This window comes from Scomber japonicus, chromosome 14, assembly GCF_027409825.1.
Source record: "Scomber japonicus isolate fScoJap1 chromosome 14, fScoJap1.pri, whole genome shotgun sequence".
Classification (NCBI taxonomy): domain Eukaryota; kingdom Metazoa; phylum Chordata; class Actinopteri; order Scombriformes; family Scombridae; genus Scomber; species Scomber japonicus.
Genome location: NC_070591.1, coordinates 30,799,704 through 30,815,892, shown reverse-complemented (window position 1 = coordinate 30,815,892; position 16,189 = coordinate 30,799,704). Strand labels below are relative to the sequence as shown.

Genomic DNA, 16,189 nt, shown 5'->3' with positions numbered 1-16,189 from the left:
TTCTTCACCCCACAGTCTCACTTCTTCTTCATCTGTGAGTATTAAGACGGTTGGCATTCACGATGTTACAATACTGCCCCCTACAGGTCTTATCATTCTCCCTCAGGCTGCGTTCATCCAGTCCAGTCATCGTCAAAACATGAATTTATAAGAATCACCTCCATAAAACGCACTCAGCATACATGTGAGCGACATGTCGTTCTTCACAGATCGGGATGTACACATTTATAAACAGGCTAAACAAAATTTAGTTTGCACAAGTTCAAATTTTACACAAAAATTGACAGATAATGACAGAAAATATAGAGTGCAGGGAGAGGCTGAAAACCCAAATGGGCTTCTTATTTAAAGCCTCCACCTAAAACATTTTTAAAATTTACACAATATTACAGAAATGAAAACAGCAATGAAAAATAATGTATGTGCACATGTGCATGTGTGTATGTGTGTGTCCAAGTATGTGTCACACTTGGACATACATGAAAACTATGAGTGAATTGATACAAATAAAACAGACCAGATTCATTGAGAAAAACAGCAGTTAATGTTCCTTCAAATATCTTTTATAACTTTTTAAAGATGAACAGTTTTTTTGTCAGGTGGGAATAGCTTTTCCATAACTTGGTACCCCTAAATCTTAACAAAAATTGACCTCTGCATATTAAACATCTTAAAATAATAAACATAAAATGATTTTAAAAAATTAAACATTAAAAAAGCAGCTTGCATTGGTTTATAAATTGAAGTGATGGTGCATTTGTGTCTGAATGTATCATCTCATGGTGTTGGAGGGAAGTGCTATTGAGTCTTGTAGATCTTGCACGGATTCTCTGGAGCCTCCCTTTAGATGGCATGAGTGCAACGATGCTAGTGATGGGAGGGGTCAGACATTATGTTGGTGGCCTTTCTGACATACTGATCTGTATAGATGTTCACTATAGAGGAAAGAGACTCCTATTATCTCACTGTTTTCTGCAGGGACTTACAGTTAGCAGCTGTATGTACTGTATCAGACAGTGATGCAGTGTGTTAAGATGCTCTCAATGTTTCCTCTGTACAATGTTGTCATGATGGATGGAGGGGAATTCAATTTCCTCCCTTCAACACTGTCTTGACATTCTATACTTTTAACCATGTCCCATTTACTGTAAGTGTGTCATCATTTATTGTCTTTCATGTAGGCCTGTCTTGCTGCTCTCTGATTCCTGGACATTTGCCAGAGTGTTTCAACACAGCACAACAGCAGCATTTATGTGGTGTTTATGCTTTGTTACCTATGTTAATAACAATCAGCCACATGCCTCCAATTTAAGATCAAGTGGGATTCTTCGTTTAGCACACCTGGGTAACAGCAGATTAGAGTGGTAAAGAACATTTGGAACATTTGGAGTTAACTCCTCTTATTTTTTTTTTATAAACAGAAATATAATAGAAATTATGAAAGAAATTAAAGAGAATATTGCAGCATGAGGCCCAATGTCTGTTTTGCATTCAGGCTTTTCATATTCCACTGAATTAAAATTATTAGTAATATAATCCCACACTTACTTTTTCCCATTTTAAACCAATCATATCTAAGTAGTGTACTGCAGCTATCACAATAACCTGAATCCTGTTTCAGATTTGATCTCAGATGTTTCTGTGCTGCCATCTTAACCTCTTCAGCACGTGAGTCTTTTTTCCAACTTCACAGTTACAATATACAGATGTGGTTACATACACAGTTACAGCATGTTGGTTTCACCCCAGCCCCACACCTATAGCACACCTTCTCTTTCCTTTGCAGACTTCTGCCACATGACCAACTCCTGACAATGCTTTGAGGTTGAAGAGCCGCTGATAGAATTCTAGTGTTGCATTACTGCCATCCTCTGGAGTTAGTTAACTCCTACATGTGTCAGCTCTGTCACATTTCTCTCATCAGTCTGACTGAACATAAGCCCCATCTGCATCCACCACACTCCAGTACTCTCTCTAATCATGCCCTGGTTAGCCAGAATCTTTTCATTTGTTTGATCCTGTCCTTTACTTCTGATCCCTGCAGATAACTGACATGTTCTACAGCATCTGATGTGTAGTCATTATTGCCTTCTCTTTTCTGTTTCCTCCCCTAGTTCTCACAATACCAACTCTGTTTCCAAACCTACATAAATGTGACGTCAGTTCCTTGTTTTGCCTCTGATATAATTTTGTTCAATCTGGTTATAAATATTAGATGATAGATGACTACAAATAAATATTCAATATTCAAATATTAACAAACACATATATAGTAAAAGTCTTTTTCCACAGATGTAATCACACAGAAACATGTATCACTGAGCTTGTTTGTCTCAGTGTGACATTACTGAACATGCAGCTATTGTTACCCATTGACTCCTCTCCCCACATAGACAGGACAGTGTGTGAGGATCAGACATGGAGAAACTCACTATGCATTTTTTTTATTTTATATTGCTAAAGTCTAAGGGAGTTTGTCTTTGTCACTGTCGCTAAGTGTTGCTCATGATGGAACACTGGTTGAACCTGCTCTATGTGGAAAGTGCCTTAAGATAATTTTTGCTGTGATTTGGTGCCATATAAATAAAGATTGATTAAAGATTGATTGACCTGGTCTACTATAACTATGGCAGGGAGGTAGCATGGCACTATGGTTTATGGCAGGCAAGTGTTAGATATAAAGATGAGTAGGATTATAGAATCATTAATGGTTCTTTGTGTTAGGCTCCAGCTGCTGGTATTCAGCAACATTGTAACAACCACTGACAACAACAATATCTAAAAAGTTGAACTACACACACACAGAGAGAGAGAGAGAGAGAGAGAGAGAGAGAGAGAGAGAGAGAGAGAGAGAGAGAGAGAAAGAGAGAGAGGGAGGGACAGAGGGAGAGAGATAGAGAGAGAGAGAGAGAGAGAGAGAGAGAGAGAGAGAGAGAGAGAGAGAGACATGTGCAGAACACTGCATTTCAAAGTCTTCTGCATTTTATTAGGCTGGATCACCAACTGCAATGAAGACGTGTATTTAATGTATTATTATTATCATTATTTATTTAGTAGGTCTATATTTATAATAAATGACCTAGATGGAGTTAGTCTTAACACATGCAAGGAATACAAAGAGTGGCAGTGCCCAAACCTCTTGTTCAAAAGAGACATGATGTTTGTGATGCAGAAAAAGAATCCTGACATTATGGTTTATGGTGATGGAGCATGGTTCTTTCATATGTTTTATTAATGATAATAGCTTCTCAGGCTTTAGATACAAACACAATTATTTGGTGGTATTGATAAAATGATCAATAATAACAGCAATGAAATTGCAGTAAACTGTTATGGAAATTATGATTTTAGACCCAAAAAACCCATTTTCTTATCAAAACTTTAATAATATTGAAAACACAAGTGTGTTCCATTATCCTAGCCTATGTGACACATTTCATTAAATTTTCATATTTTATTCTTTTAATATAAATTCCAATGCAATGTTGGGTTGACAAACTTCTATTATCCTAACAGAGTATAATGACTGAAGGTGTATTTTATTATTGTGGGTCTGTTAGTTCAAAAATCAAACAGAGGATGAATAAAGGAGTAGGGGAAGGAAATGAGACAAGGACGTGAGTGCACAGTGTTGGGTTGCGGCCTGATGTATTCCTTCGACTCTGTTCACCTCCATTCACACAGTAAATAAAAGCATGGAGGCTCTGACTCTCGGGAGCTAACACCGAGCAGCGGGGGGTAAAGACACTGCCGCATGCGCTCTTCCTTTCACCAAAATACCCAGACAGGAAGCAGGACAGCGGGGAACGCTTTTCCACTTGGATTTAATACATTTGACGTAGAAGTGAGGTTTGAAGTTGGCGACAGGAGCGGGGCAGCCCGCCGTGCTGAGCATGAAGCGGACGGCTGGAGTGGCCAGGCACAATGGCCTCGTCTCTCCGCTGGGAAACAACAACTCCGGGGCTTCGAGCATCGTCTCACCACCACAGCAGAGAGCCTCTAATGTCTCCGCTTGTGCAGACAGTGGTGCCGGCGGTGGGATGGACGGCCTGCTGGATTTCTCCAAAGGCCCCACCGTCAAAACCGAACTGGTTTGCAAATGGACTGACCGAACTTCCTCGAGACAGAGGCTTGGGCGGACGGCGACGTCCGTCTGCGATCAAACTTTCAGCTCCATGCACGAACTGGTGGACCACGTCACCACTGAGCATGTAACGGCGGGGCTCGAGACCCTCAGTCACGTCTGCATGTGGGACGAGTGTATGCGCGGTGGGAAGGCGTTTAAAGCCAAATACAAACTCATCAACCATATCCGCGTGCACACCGGGGAGAAACCTTTTTCGTGCGCATTTCCCAACTGCGGCAAGATGTTTGCACGCTCCGAGAACCTCAAGATCCACACGCGCACGCACACTGGTAGGGTGTCATGATTGTGTGACTACACACACAGCTTCCATACACTCATTCTAATCATTGTAATCCGTGTCATCCTGCACGACAGCAGCCTGCTGACACTCACTGAGAAGAAAGAGGTTAATAGAGATTGTTCTCAGTGTGATAGGAACCCCCTCCATGTTTACGAGGGCTCCGTTCAATACTCATTCACATCCGCCCTTCATTGCTCCCTTGTTTCCTAGAGGAATCACGGGTCTAACTGCGGCTCTGGAGTCATGCAAGGTGACAGGAAGTAGCAGAAAACAGCTGGATTATGACAGAGGAGAGGATGAGTACAGAAGCAGATTGATTAGAGTTATACAACAGAGAGAAATAAACAACTAGAATAATTCTAATTCCATGTATATGTTTAAAAATATAATTGTTAGGAATTATGTTTTTTCCTCACTTCCCCACATCAGACACTTTCTAACTGTGTGTGTGTGTGTGTGTGTGTGTGTGTGTGTGTGTGTGTGTGTGTGTGTGTGTGTGTGTGTGTGTGTGTGTGTGTGTGAACTCATTTGCCAGTTGTTTGTTTTAAAGTGACACCTCATTTCTATGAGAGGCGCTGCTTTCCCTCCATGAAGGCTCTATTAGCTGTAACTAATGGCTTGATAAACGGTTGTTAAAGCGTTAACTAATGTTTAACAGATCAGTTATAAGCCTTTAATAGGAGCCGTGTTTGGACTGACAGGTTGTGAACAATCCTGTTAGAGGTGTTGGGAGTATTTTAAGGACATTTCATGCTTTTATTAGATAATATGAAAGGAGGGAGAAATGATGAGATGCAGCACAGCTTTGTGAATAGACACAATGATAACATGCTCTGCTTAAACTTCATTACATTATAATACATTATAATTCACTTATTAACAACCTAACATTTACTATTTAATGCTTAAATAAAGACATTAATGACACAGACAGTATAAAGCTTTTGTGATGAGTGTTAGGAAGTAAAAGCATGTACCTTTATGTAAATGTAGAGGGTTGAATATTTAAAAAAACTACCAGTATGATTTAATACAGTACATTGAATCAGGAGCTCCAGGCTATAACCTGCACAATGAGCATTAAGCTGAATTACCTCCATTCATCAAAAACTGAACATTAGAACTGGGTTACTGTTTATTATATAGTATAATAAAGTGTAAACTGTTTATATAAAGCTATCTAAGGTGTAACACTAGGTTTCTTATGTTATAACTAGTCATTTCATTGGAGCAATCTGGTAGCACACAACTGCTGCTTGGATTCCAGCTAGTGACCTGAGCTGGTTGTCATACCAACTCTGTTTCCTGTCTGCCTCTTTACTATCTAATAAAAAAAAATCCGTTATTACAGTTAACAAAGATCCAACTAATGATCATCATCATGAGAGATAGAACAAATAAATGTAAATTATTTAATATGTTTTTTTTATGCAAGGCAAAGCCACTTTATTTATACAGCTCATTTCATACATTATACATTAAAACAAAATATCAGGGGATGATTAGACAGTACAATTGGAAACATTAAAACATACTAATATTCATAATTAATAAAGAAACCCCTAGACTAAAATAGAGCATTAAATATGAGAGAAGAGCATTACATATGAGAGTAGAGCATTAAATAATGATTGCTTTAAAAGGACAAAATCAAAACATCAGAGATGAAACATAAACCCAAAACTTAACTTGTAAGTTTGTCAGTGTGTGTTATTAACTGTCAGCTCTTCATACAACCGTTTATTCAAATAATACAGATGAGCTCATCAGCTCACACACAGTTATTGTTCATTTCACTATATATTTATCCAGACAGGAAGTGTAAAAAAAAAAGAAGTGTGTCCAGGTTCCCTCACTATTCCATTATTGATCCATGTGCACATACACACTCCCACTAACCAACTCAACAGTTTGTTATAAAGCAGCTCAGTACGCTTCACTGAGACTGTCCTCTTCTATTACACAAGGACATATTCCTGCTCATTATACTGCACAGTGATCATCATATGAAAATAGATTAGTAAATCCTATTTCCACACACTGGCCTTTAGTTGTAGTAGATGGAGAAATAACAGCTATTTTGATAAACAGGAGAAAGAAAGGAAAAGAAGTAAATGGTCTGTTCCAAACTGAATGATTCCATTTATAATCTCATTTCTTCAGTAATCATTTCATCCTGTGTTTCCTCTGCTGACAATTTACAAGAAAGATATAATCATAATAATCATTACTATTATATAATAATTACACCACATCCAAAAAGTTGATCAATTTTTCACTCAGCTTTATTATTATTATTCCAACATACACACATGATTATTCATTATGTACGTTTGAACAGCAATATGTGACAAATCCCTTCCCTCTCATTTTGTTTCATTTAATATCTACTTTGATTGTTTTATGAATAAATTGTAGAATTATATTGGAAAGGGGGCATTTTTGGAAAAAAAAACATATTCCACATAAAACAGGAAAAACCTCAAATAATTAACTTAGCTTAGAGCTCACCAGGTAAACCATTCCATTTATCATCATCATCATCATCAACTTGTATTTATTTTCTCAGGATATATTGAGAGGTGAGCCTCTTTTTCAGTGATACAGAGATAAAAACAAATCAATGAGCAGAAATGCAAAAATCAATTCCTAATTAAAGCAGTTACATTCAAAAACATTCAGATTTAAAATTTTTAAAATGTCCAGATGTTAATTAATATTTAAAGTGTGTTGAATATTGTTCAATGAGTATGGAGCACAAAATCTAAAAGCATGTAGTATAATCAAGTCCTTAGAGCAAGTTTGATAAGTGTCTACATTGATGTGTACAATAATAATACAGAGGCGGACAGAGTACACAGCTTCCTTACTTGAGTAAAAGTACAGATACCCCTTGCTAAATTTTACTCAAGTACAAGTAAAAGTACTATGGTCAGATGTCTACTTAAGTAAAAGTACTGAAGTACTTGTTTTTAAAAGTACTTGAGTATCAAGAGTACAAGAGTGCATTTTCTAAATATTGCATTACTACTGCCACATACTACTACTGCTTACATTTATGTATAGAAATGTCCTAGATGGAGTTATGAAAAATGTTAATGTTAATACCTTGGAGAATGTAAAAGGAATTAAAATCAAGTCATTTTCGTCCCGGGCCGAGATGGACCTGCTGCGTCTTCTTCCATTGTTTCCTCCATGGTTTCGTCTCTCATCTAACCTGACCATGGAGTTGACTTTGGCTGAAGGTGATTGCTGATAGGCTGTCCCAATCAGTGGTGCCTGCACAATCCAATCACGTTTGAGAGGGAAACGACAAATTGAGGTTTTTTTGGGGTTTTTTGTAGAAGTAACGGGTACTAACGGTTATGGATAGAAATGTAGTGGAGTAAAGAGTACAATATTTGCCTCTCAAATGTACTTGAGTAAAGTACAGATCCTTCAAAATTGTACTTAAGTACTGTACTCAAGTAAATGTACTCCTACTACTGTCCGGCTCTGAATATATTATAATAATAATAATAATAATAATAGCACCTTTAAAAGCAGAGTTTACAAAGTGCTTTGCCAGACAAAGCAAACGCAGCACAATAAATATGATAGTGTAAAATAAAATGAAATAAAAGACAGCACCAATAAACAACCAGACAAACAAACAAACGACATCACATGAAAGCTAGTCTGTAGAAATGATTTAGAAGAGGTTAGTTATTCTGCTAGCCTTATTTCCTCAGGTAGTTTGTTCCAAAGCAGAGGAGCCCTAATGGTGAAAGCTGCACTCACTGTAGGTCTAAAAGAATTAAAACTGCTCTCTCTCCTGTCAGCTGTTTAAAGAATTCCATTGGTTACCTGGAGGAGAGCTGTTTCTATGTTATGTAATGCTCTAAAACCTGACTGACATTTCTCAAAGATGTCGTTTTGAGACATCCAACTTGAAAGTTGAGTTGAAACTACTTTTTCTAAAACTTTTCTTGAAAAAGGAAGTTTAGAAACAAGTCTAAAATTATTAAAAGCAGAGAGATCCAGATGTGGTTTCTTTAAAAGTGGTTGCACCACAGCATGTTTCAAAATAGAAGGAAATACACTATTTTCTAAAGAACTGTTAATAATCATTCAAAGAATGACATCAAGACTGTATGTGGTGGGCTTCATGTGGGCCATGATTTCAGAGATATGAGTTTAAAATGTTTAAATAACAGTGAATGTCATGCTGGAGGTGGGGGGGGGGTCATTTGTTCCCATATATCCAAGACTTTTTTGCAAAAAAAAACTCTCACAGGTCTCTTGAGAGGCATTGATCAAATGACAGGGGGAGGGGCTGATGACTGAGTCTAAAGGTTCAAATACAATTCTGGGGTTAGAATGGTTTGCTAAAATTAAATCAGAAGGTGTATTTTGATTAAAAGTGAATAGTTTTATTAGTGACATGAGGTCATCTTAGATATTAATGAATATGTACCAGTGTTGATCTGCAGTCAGAGAGCAGTGATGGGTATTACAGGTATCACAGTTCTAAACAGTATGTCATATTATTAACCTGATACCAATCTTATCATTTTATTTTGCTTGTTAAAGATAAAAGTTGACTTATAGTACACACACATTTACCACATGTGCTCTTAAATAAGATATATGTGATCTGAAGTGATACTATGAAGGAACATTTACACACACCATTCTAAAGATTTCTAACTAATCACCTGCTTCCAAAACTATGTTACCTATCACAGCTACACATACAATAAATAAGATTATTACACTGAACTCAGCATAGGTCAAAATACACACTGAGACATTAAAGAAAGATGAAAGACTACATTCATGTTCATAGTGATTAGTAATAAACAGAACTGCAGCTCTGTTCTGATTTATTATTATCAACAGTTTTATAAATAGAATAAAAGCTGGATGAAATGTCTGCTGCTCTAAATAGCAAACACTCTTCATACCAAAATATCAGAAATAGCTGCTCAATAACAACAAGTGAAGATTGAAACTGACAAATATTGGCCCTGTAATTAAAGTGGACTTAAAGTTGAGGGATTCAGCAATGAGGTGGAATAGATTGGTCCCCTTAAGATGCAATCTGTAGTGACTGAGCTCTACATTTCAGCTGCTACTGGCTGCGTGTGGTTGTAATTGTTAAGACGAGTACCCAAAAAATGATAGGCTTTTCAGTCTTTTCCAGTAATTCATATATACTGTTTATTTTCTTACCAAAGTCCATGTTACATATTGTACATATTTCTCATTAAGCCTAGTACAGCCCAACTCATATACAGCATAGTCAAAAACTGTCTGCCTCCTTCCATCAGCAACACCTGTGATTAATGGCATGAACTTAAATAACCTGAGCCCAGCTGGGTACCCTCTAGTGTTTGGGAGAAATATTACATTTAACCCAAATCAGACACATGGATCCTACACACATCATTAACACAACAACACTGAGTCAATACTGACTTACAGCAATAAATAATGTAACAAATAAAACAGAAAAATATGATCATCAAAAGTATAGCCTGTTGTAGATCTTCTAACAATTTGCATTCTTAACTAATTCCATCTGATGCTCTTTGTTCCAGTTTCTGTTGAGAAGCTGCGTTAGGCTAAAGCTGATGCTAACTTTAGGAAGTCAGTGGCTGACAGTCTGAATTCTGTGAGGAAAACAGACAAAAAAGAGAGAAGATATGTGACTAAATAATAAAACCTTTGTATCTATAACACAACAAAACAAACAAAGAATGTCTGGAATGAATGACATCTGGTCTCAACCAATTTAAGATAATTAAAGGTTTTTGTAAGAGTATACATATGTGTTGCACCCCAGCCAGCATGTCCATGTGGGCCCCACATAGGTTAAATGTGGGCAGTGTGGGTACTGAGTGGGCATAGGCTTGACCTGGGCAAATTTTGAGGGTCCCACATGGTTTCAGTATCATGAGCCCCACATGTGAAGCCCATGTGGACTGACTGTATGAGCCCCAGAAGGGATGTAAGTGGGCTAAATGGGCATGGGCATAAACAGGGCAAATTGTTTCAGAAACAGGCCCCACATGTGTAACTCTGCCAGTTGGGCCCCAACTGAAACCCAGTCAGAACCCACTTGAAGGCCATATGGGCAAACACAGACGGGGCCACCATGGAAACTGCGGACAAACCCAAGCTGAACCCATTTTGCAGCCCAAATGTAACCCTTATGGGACCCCACATGGACATGTTGGCTGGGACAGTGAAACTATGAGAAGTGTTTTCTGAGCACAACAGTTCTTCAACAAAATTGGTGTTAACCTAATTTTCAGTTTAGGGAGAAATTGACACATAAACATTATCGGTACTCAATACCTATAAGGCAGGCATGTCAAACTCATTCCATGAAGGGCCGTGTGGCTGCAGGCTTTGGTCCAACCAATTAAGTGCACATGATTCGACCATTCAACTGTCTGAAGACTGAGATCAGTTGATTAAATGAGTGGAGGCTGGTGTGCTCCTGCTTGGTTGGATTGACATGCCTACTTTAAGTTATAGACCGAAATAAATCGATACTAAGTAATATGGAAACGTCTCCTGTCAAATGATACCTGCAATTAATCTACATCGACTATCTGTATGGACTTACAGCCAATGAACACAAGCGTTCTTCGATTTAATATGACATGTGATTGGCCCACTGCCACAGCAGCTACAACCTGTCTGTGGTGATGAAGTCATGGTGAATTTGAGTTAGTACGCTTAGTTCAGCAGCCAAGATGCCTCCTCCTAAACACTCTAAAGTGTGTCTACATTACACACCTGTTACACCAGATAAAAGTACTAAATGTGGAGTGAGTATCAAATGAAGTACTCAGTTGGTATCAGTATCACTTTAAGGGTACTTGGATTGGTACTAGTATCATGGTATATACCCAGTCCTAATACACATGCATATGTCTGTAATCCAAATGTGTGCACACATCCACTAAAAAAGTAATTTGACTCAGTTTTCATGACTTCAGTCTTATGTGCACTACTGTTTTTGGTGTCGAACCGCGGTTGTTTCTAGTGTCCTAACTTAAACTTAGATCAGTCTGATGATAAAACATCACAAAGGTTATTTTATCAGAAGATGAGTAAAAGGAATCTTAATGTGTAAAATTGGTGTAACCCCTTTATTTGTACCAATAATCAGGGGTCTACCCTGGACTGTGTGTGTTGCAGGTGAGAAGCCATTCCAGTGTGAGTTTTGTGAGCGACGCTTTGCCAACAGCAGCGACCGCAAGAAGCACTCACAAGTCCACACAGCCTCCAAACCCTATGACTGCAAGGCCCTGGGCTGCACCAAGTCCTACACCCATCCCAGCTCCCTGCGCAAACACATGAAGGTCCACATCAAATCGTCACCTACCTCTGAACCCCACAACACGTATGACTCCATTGCCCACCACCATCAACAACCTCATCAGGCTCTCGAGCCGCTCGACCTTAAAATGAACCGCCTCTCGCCGTCGCTTGCCAATAGAAACACTCATTTTCCTCTACTGTCCAATCACGAATTGGATCTCAACTCAGCCACTGAAGTGGATCATAAACTGCTGCTGAGGAGTTCATCTCCAATGACAATGCCTCTGGACCTTTCTTTGTCGGGCCTGAAGAGTCAGCTGGCGCAGCAGCAGAGTAGCAGGATCCCTCGGAGAAGCCAGCGGTCCGTCAACCCAGCCTTACCTCAGTTGTCTAACATTAAGGAGTGGTATGTCTGTACCAGGACTACGGCACCACACTTTCCTCTCCTTCACCCAGACCACATCAAATCAGAACCTAGTGATGACGAGGAGTATGTCACGTAGGATGGAGGGACTGGTGGATTTGGATGTGAAGAACAGACCTCATATATTGACAGACCCAGGTCAGACGAGAGGATGCTCTGTGGAATCATGGTTGCTGTCATTTTCCAGAACCAGAAGTTTCTACATCCGTGGCCCCTTTTTAAGATGGAGAAAACTGTGATGTTATCTGAGGCTTTTTTTTTCTTTCACTCTGGTTCAAATACATAACTCAGCTTGAAAACTCGTCTCCACTTGTTGACCCAGAGCAATGGCTCAAATGGTGCCAGAGGGGACAACAGAGATTCATTCATCATGGGTGTGAAACAAAAAAAGCTTGACAACAACCTGCAAGTTATCTAATCAGTGTTAGCGAGCTAACCTGAGCTAACAGAAGGGATAACACTGTACAAATGGACTGAGAATGTTGGTGACAGAGTATGATGAGGGTGTGTGTACATGATGACAGATTATTGAGCGATATATCGTAGAGCTCTACCTAGACGAAGCAACTTCAAGGGCTAAAATTGACACTGATGAAAAGTGCTCTCCCTGTTACTTTGAGCTCATGGTAGCACTGTACACACGATAACACAGCAGGTCCACAACAACAGCTAAGAACCTGTTAAGGCCTCAGTATGCTTTAAACAAAATAGTTTATACAAAGTGTATTTGTGGTCAAAGTGTTTGTACCTGTTCTGTATGTCCACACTGGAAAGCAGGGTAAGAAAACCTGCTGTCATAGCCTCCTCCTGCCTGCATCTCACCGTCTACCCGATCTCTCACCATCAGCTCTGTCTTTGTTGTCTCTACACAACAAACTGTACAAATGAGAATAACAGCACACTTTCAGAAAGTCTCCCCTCGAAGGCATTCATGGTGTTCCCCTCGATGGCTCGCGCAAACAGTGACAGAAAAAAAAGAGAGAGCCTGAGCTCGACAATCCAACGAGCACTTTGTTTGAAGCACACTGAGGCCTTTACTAGCAAACCATTAATAGTGTTCAAAAGTGTTTTATGTCATCACAGCCAGCAGTGGCGCAGCAGCTTGAAGACAAATGGGTCTGATCCTTCTTTGTACTGATTAACAAGTGTCTCCTTAACCTGTCAACCCTATATGGACCTTTCAGGGGGGGTTTATCACCTGCCTTCATTTACCCTCCATTGACGATTTAGTCAAGACCCCAAGGTTTCCAAAATTACCATATATGTGATACACTTATTCCTTTAACATGAAAATGTGTATTAATAAATGCACAAGAAATCCTGTATGTTCCATTTGATCTGTCCATAAAAAGTGTCATCTTGTATTATATGACTCAGTGACTCAAGCATCAGTGAATGAAGAAAACACACAGGTTGTATTATGTGTTAACTATATGTGTGAAGGTTCTGCATTGCTCTACTCTAGTTCTACTACAAACATTTAACACATTATCCATCCACTTGTAGGCCTGTTCAAGCTGGATTTGAACCTGGGATGTAAGAATTCTAAGATGAAGCAGGTTATTTAAGCATGCATGCCAATTTAAAGGAAATTCTAGTGTATTATAAAAAGTGAGAGTGAGCACACCTGACATGTTGCCAATAATTCCTCTTAGCACAGGAAAACTATGCACAACTACTGTAAGTACATTACAGTGAGTTAGGATAGGTAGGTAGGGTAACTGTATTGATCCCCCTAGTGGCAAATTCAGAATTGATACAACAGTATTCTTTAAAGGAGATTAAAAAAAAATACATTAAAATACTATATACAATAAAAACAATCTCCAAATACTATATACAATAAACAATAAAAATACAATACATTAGTTGGAGTGGCTACTGGGAGCTGTGGTGTTGTACAGTTTGATGGCTGATGGTATGAACGAGCCTCCCAAGCTGAATGATATTTATGACAGATCATACCAGTGATTAGCTATTAGTTTTCTCCTTTTTAGTCACTGTGTTTGCAAGCTTTTAATTTGGTGAGTGCATTATTTTCACTGATGAATCTGTAAAGAAAATTGCAAAGATAACGCCAAAGTTGAAACCGGAATTGATCTTTTAAGGTAAGATAAGGTAAGGTAAACTTTACTGATCCCCTTAGGGGGAAATTCAAATTGACAAACGGTCGCCTTGTAAAGGTAAAACGATAAAAAAGAAAAGTAAAACAAATTATCAGGCCCAAGCTCCCCTGCCCCGCCACTACTGAGCGAGATTTGCTGTGACGCATACAGAGTCAATATAAAGTTGGTTGGATTAGGAGGAATTCATTAAAGTATGTGGTGTGAAAATTCTATCAAACCGTGCCAAAATTGCAAATTCACTTCAAAATGGCCGACTTCCTGTTGGAGTGACGTCATGGGCCCCATAGACTTTTTTGTGCGTCTGGACATGATACATATATATACCAAATTCGCATAGTATTGATGCATAGATGTGTTCATGGCGGGACCCTCTACATGTCATAGACTGTATATAAGAAATGGACGTAACATCCGTGACGTCACCCATTGGTTTGTGGACTGCTGCTCGGAAGCCAATAGTATCGAATCTAGGCAGCGCCATCTTGAAAATTTCAAGTGCATTCTGGGAAAAAATGAACACGGATTTTACTTATATGGGCATGAGGCGGAGTCATGAACCCGCCTCATGGCGGGACCAACGGCGGAGCGGGAGGCTGCGATTGGTTGCGAGGGCTGGATCTCAAGGACATTGGTCAATCAACCTGTCAATCACAACGTAGCCACGTAGCCTGCTTTATCGTCAAATATAAAATCAGGGAGGCCAAAATGTCCCAAATAAACATCATACTGCATTGAAGAAGGCTTTAAACTAGCGATTGAGACCATAAACACATTTTGAAAACGTTTACTGAGGTTAGAAATCAAGTGAGAAGTTGGGTGAATTCTCCATTGACTTGTATAGAGCCGGATGTCTTTTTGAACACAAAACGGTCGCCCCCTGGTGGCCTTTTGATAGAATGCAGCTCTAAGTTACTTCCGCATTGGCTTCTTTTCAGAGGACAGGAACTCCCCGCCTGCTACATGTGTGATCAATTTGGTGTAGACGGGACAATGTCTGTAGGAGTTATAAGGACTTCCTGCTTCATGGCGAAGCATCGAAATTGTTTGCACAGCCACGCCCAAGAGGAAGAAGTCATAAAAAAGCTTTTGATAACTTTTCATCTCCAATGTCTCAAGATGACTCAAGATGTGAATTTGAAGTGGATGGGATGGAATCCCTAGGACTAGTTTGTTCAAATATGAGGCCTGGAAATGAGCAAAAACCTCACTAAAATATAGCATTTTTCCCAAGATGGCCGACTTCCTGTTGGTGTTAGGGTATGGGTCCAAATGGCGTTTTTGTGCGTCTGGAGATGATACATAAGCCTACCGAGTTTCATTCTTCTATGTCAATCGGGAAGGCTGAGGTTCAATTTTGAAATATTCAAGGGGGCGCTATTGAGCTGTTTAGTCAAGCCCATCCCATTGAAGTATATAGGATGTTTAATGATTCCACTCCAGACCTGTGTGTTGAGTTTCGTTACCATGGAGGCATCCTTTGCCCCTGAAAACTGTAATCGTATTTTCATGGCGTTGAATGTGTTGTCATAGCAACGGTATTTGATGATGGGTCATGAGTTGCAGAATGTAGCATCACCAAGGTCTTATGTCTCAGCTGAGTCAATGTCAGGTGAAAATACGTAAGATTATGGGAGTAATCAGTGAAAGACTGAAGCAAGTGACTTCCTGTTGCCAGTAGGTGGCGCTATGGCTGTCACCAAATATGAGACTGTACATGTGTTCAGACCGGGACACTGAACAAGCGTATTAAATTTGGAAAAGCTCAGACCATGTGGAGTCAAGTTATGAGGGTTTGAAATTTCATGGCGAAACATCGAAATTTGCTTCGTCACCATGACAACCAGGAATGACGGGCGAAAAAGCTTTTGATAACTTTTCATCTCCAATGTCTCAAG

General features: G+C 39.3%; 1 protein-coding gene across 1 annotated transcript; it reads left to right on the top strand.

The window, feature by feature from the left end:
• Positions 1-3,629: 3,629 nt before the first annotated feature.
• On the top strand, positions 3,630-13,493 carry zic2b (zic family member 2 (odd-paired homolog, Drosophila) b). Its single transcript, XM_053332968.1, has 2 exons — positions 3,630-4,416; positions 11,622-13,493. Exons 1-2 carry the CDS (start codon positions 3,894-3,896, stop codon positions 12,245-12,247), a joined length of 1,149 nt encoding a protein of 382 aa, XP_053188943.1. The 5' UTR covers positions 3,630-3,893; the 3' UTR covers positions 12,248-13,493.
• The last annotated feature ends 2,696 nt before the right edge of the window (positions 13,494-16,189 follow it).

Bases quoted from the DNA above. Each gene is read 5' to 3' on its own strand.
- zic2b (XM_053332968.1), top strand. From the start codon at position 3,894: ATGAAGCGGACGGCTGGAGTGGCCAGGCACAATGGCCTCGTCTCTCCG. The intron at 4,417-11,621 runs GTAGGGTGTCAT...TGTGTGTTGCAG, and splicing joins CCACACGCGCACGCACACTG to GTGAGAAGCCATTCCAGTGT.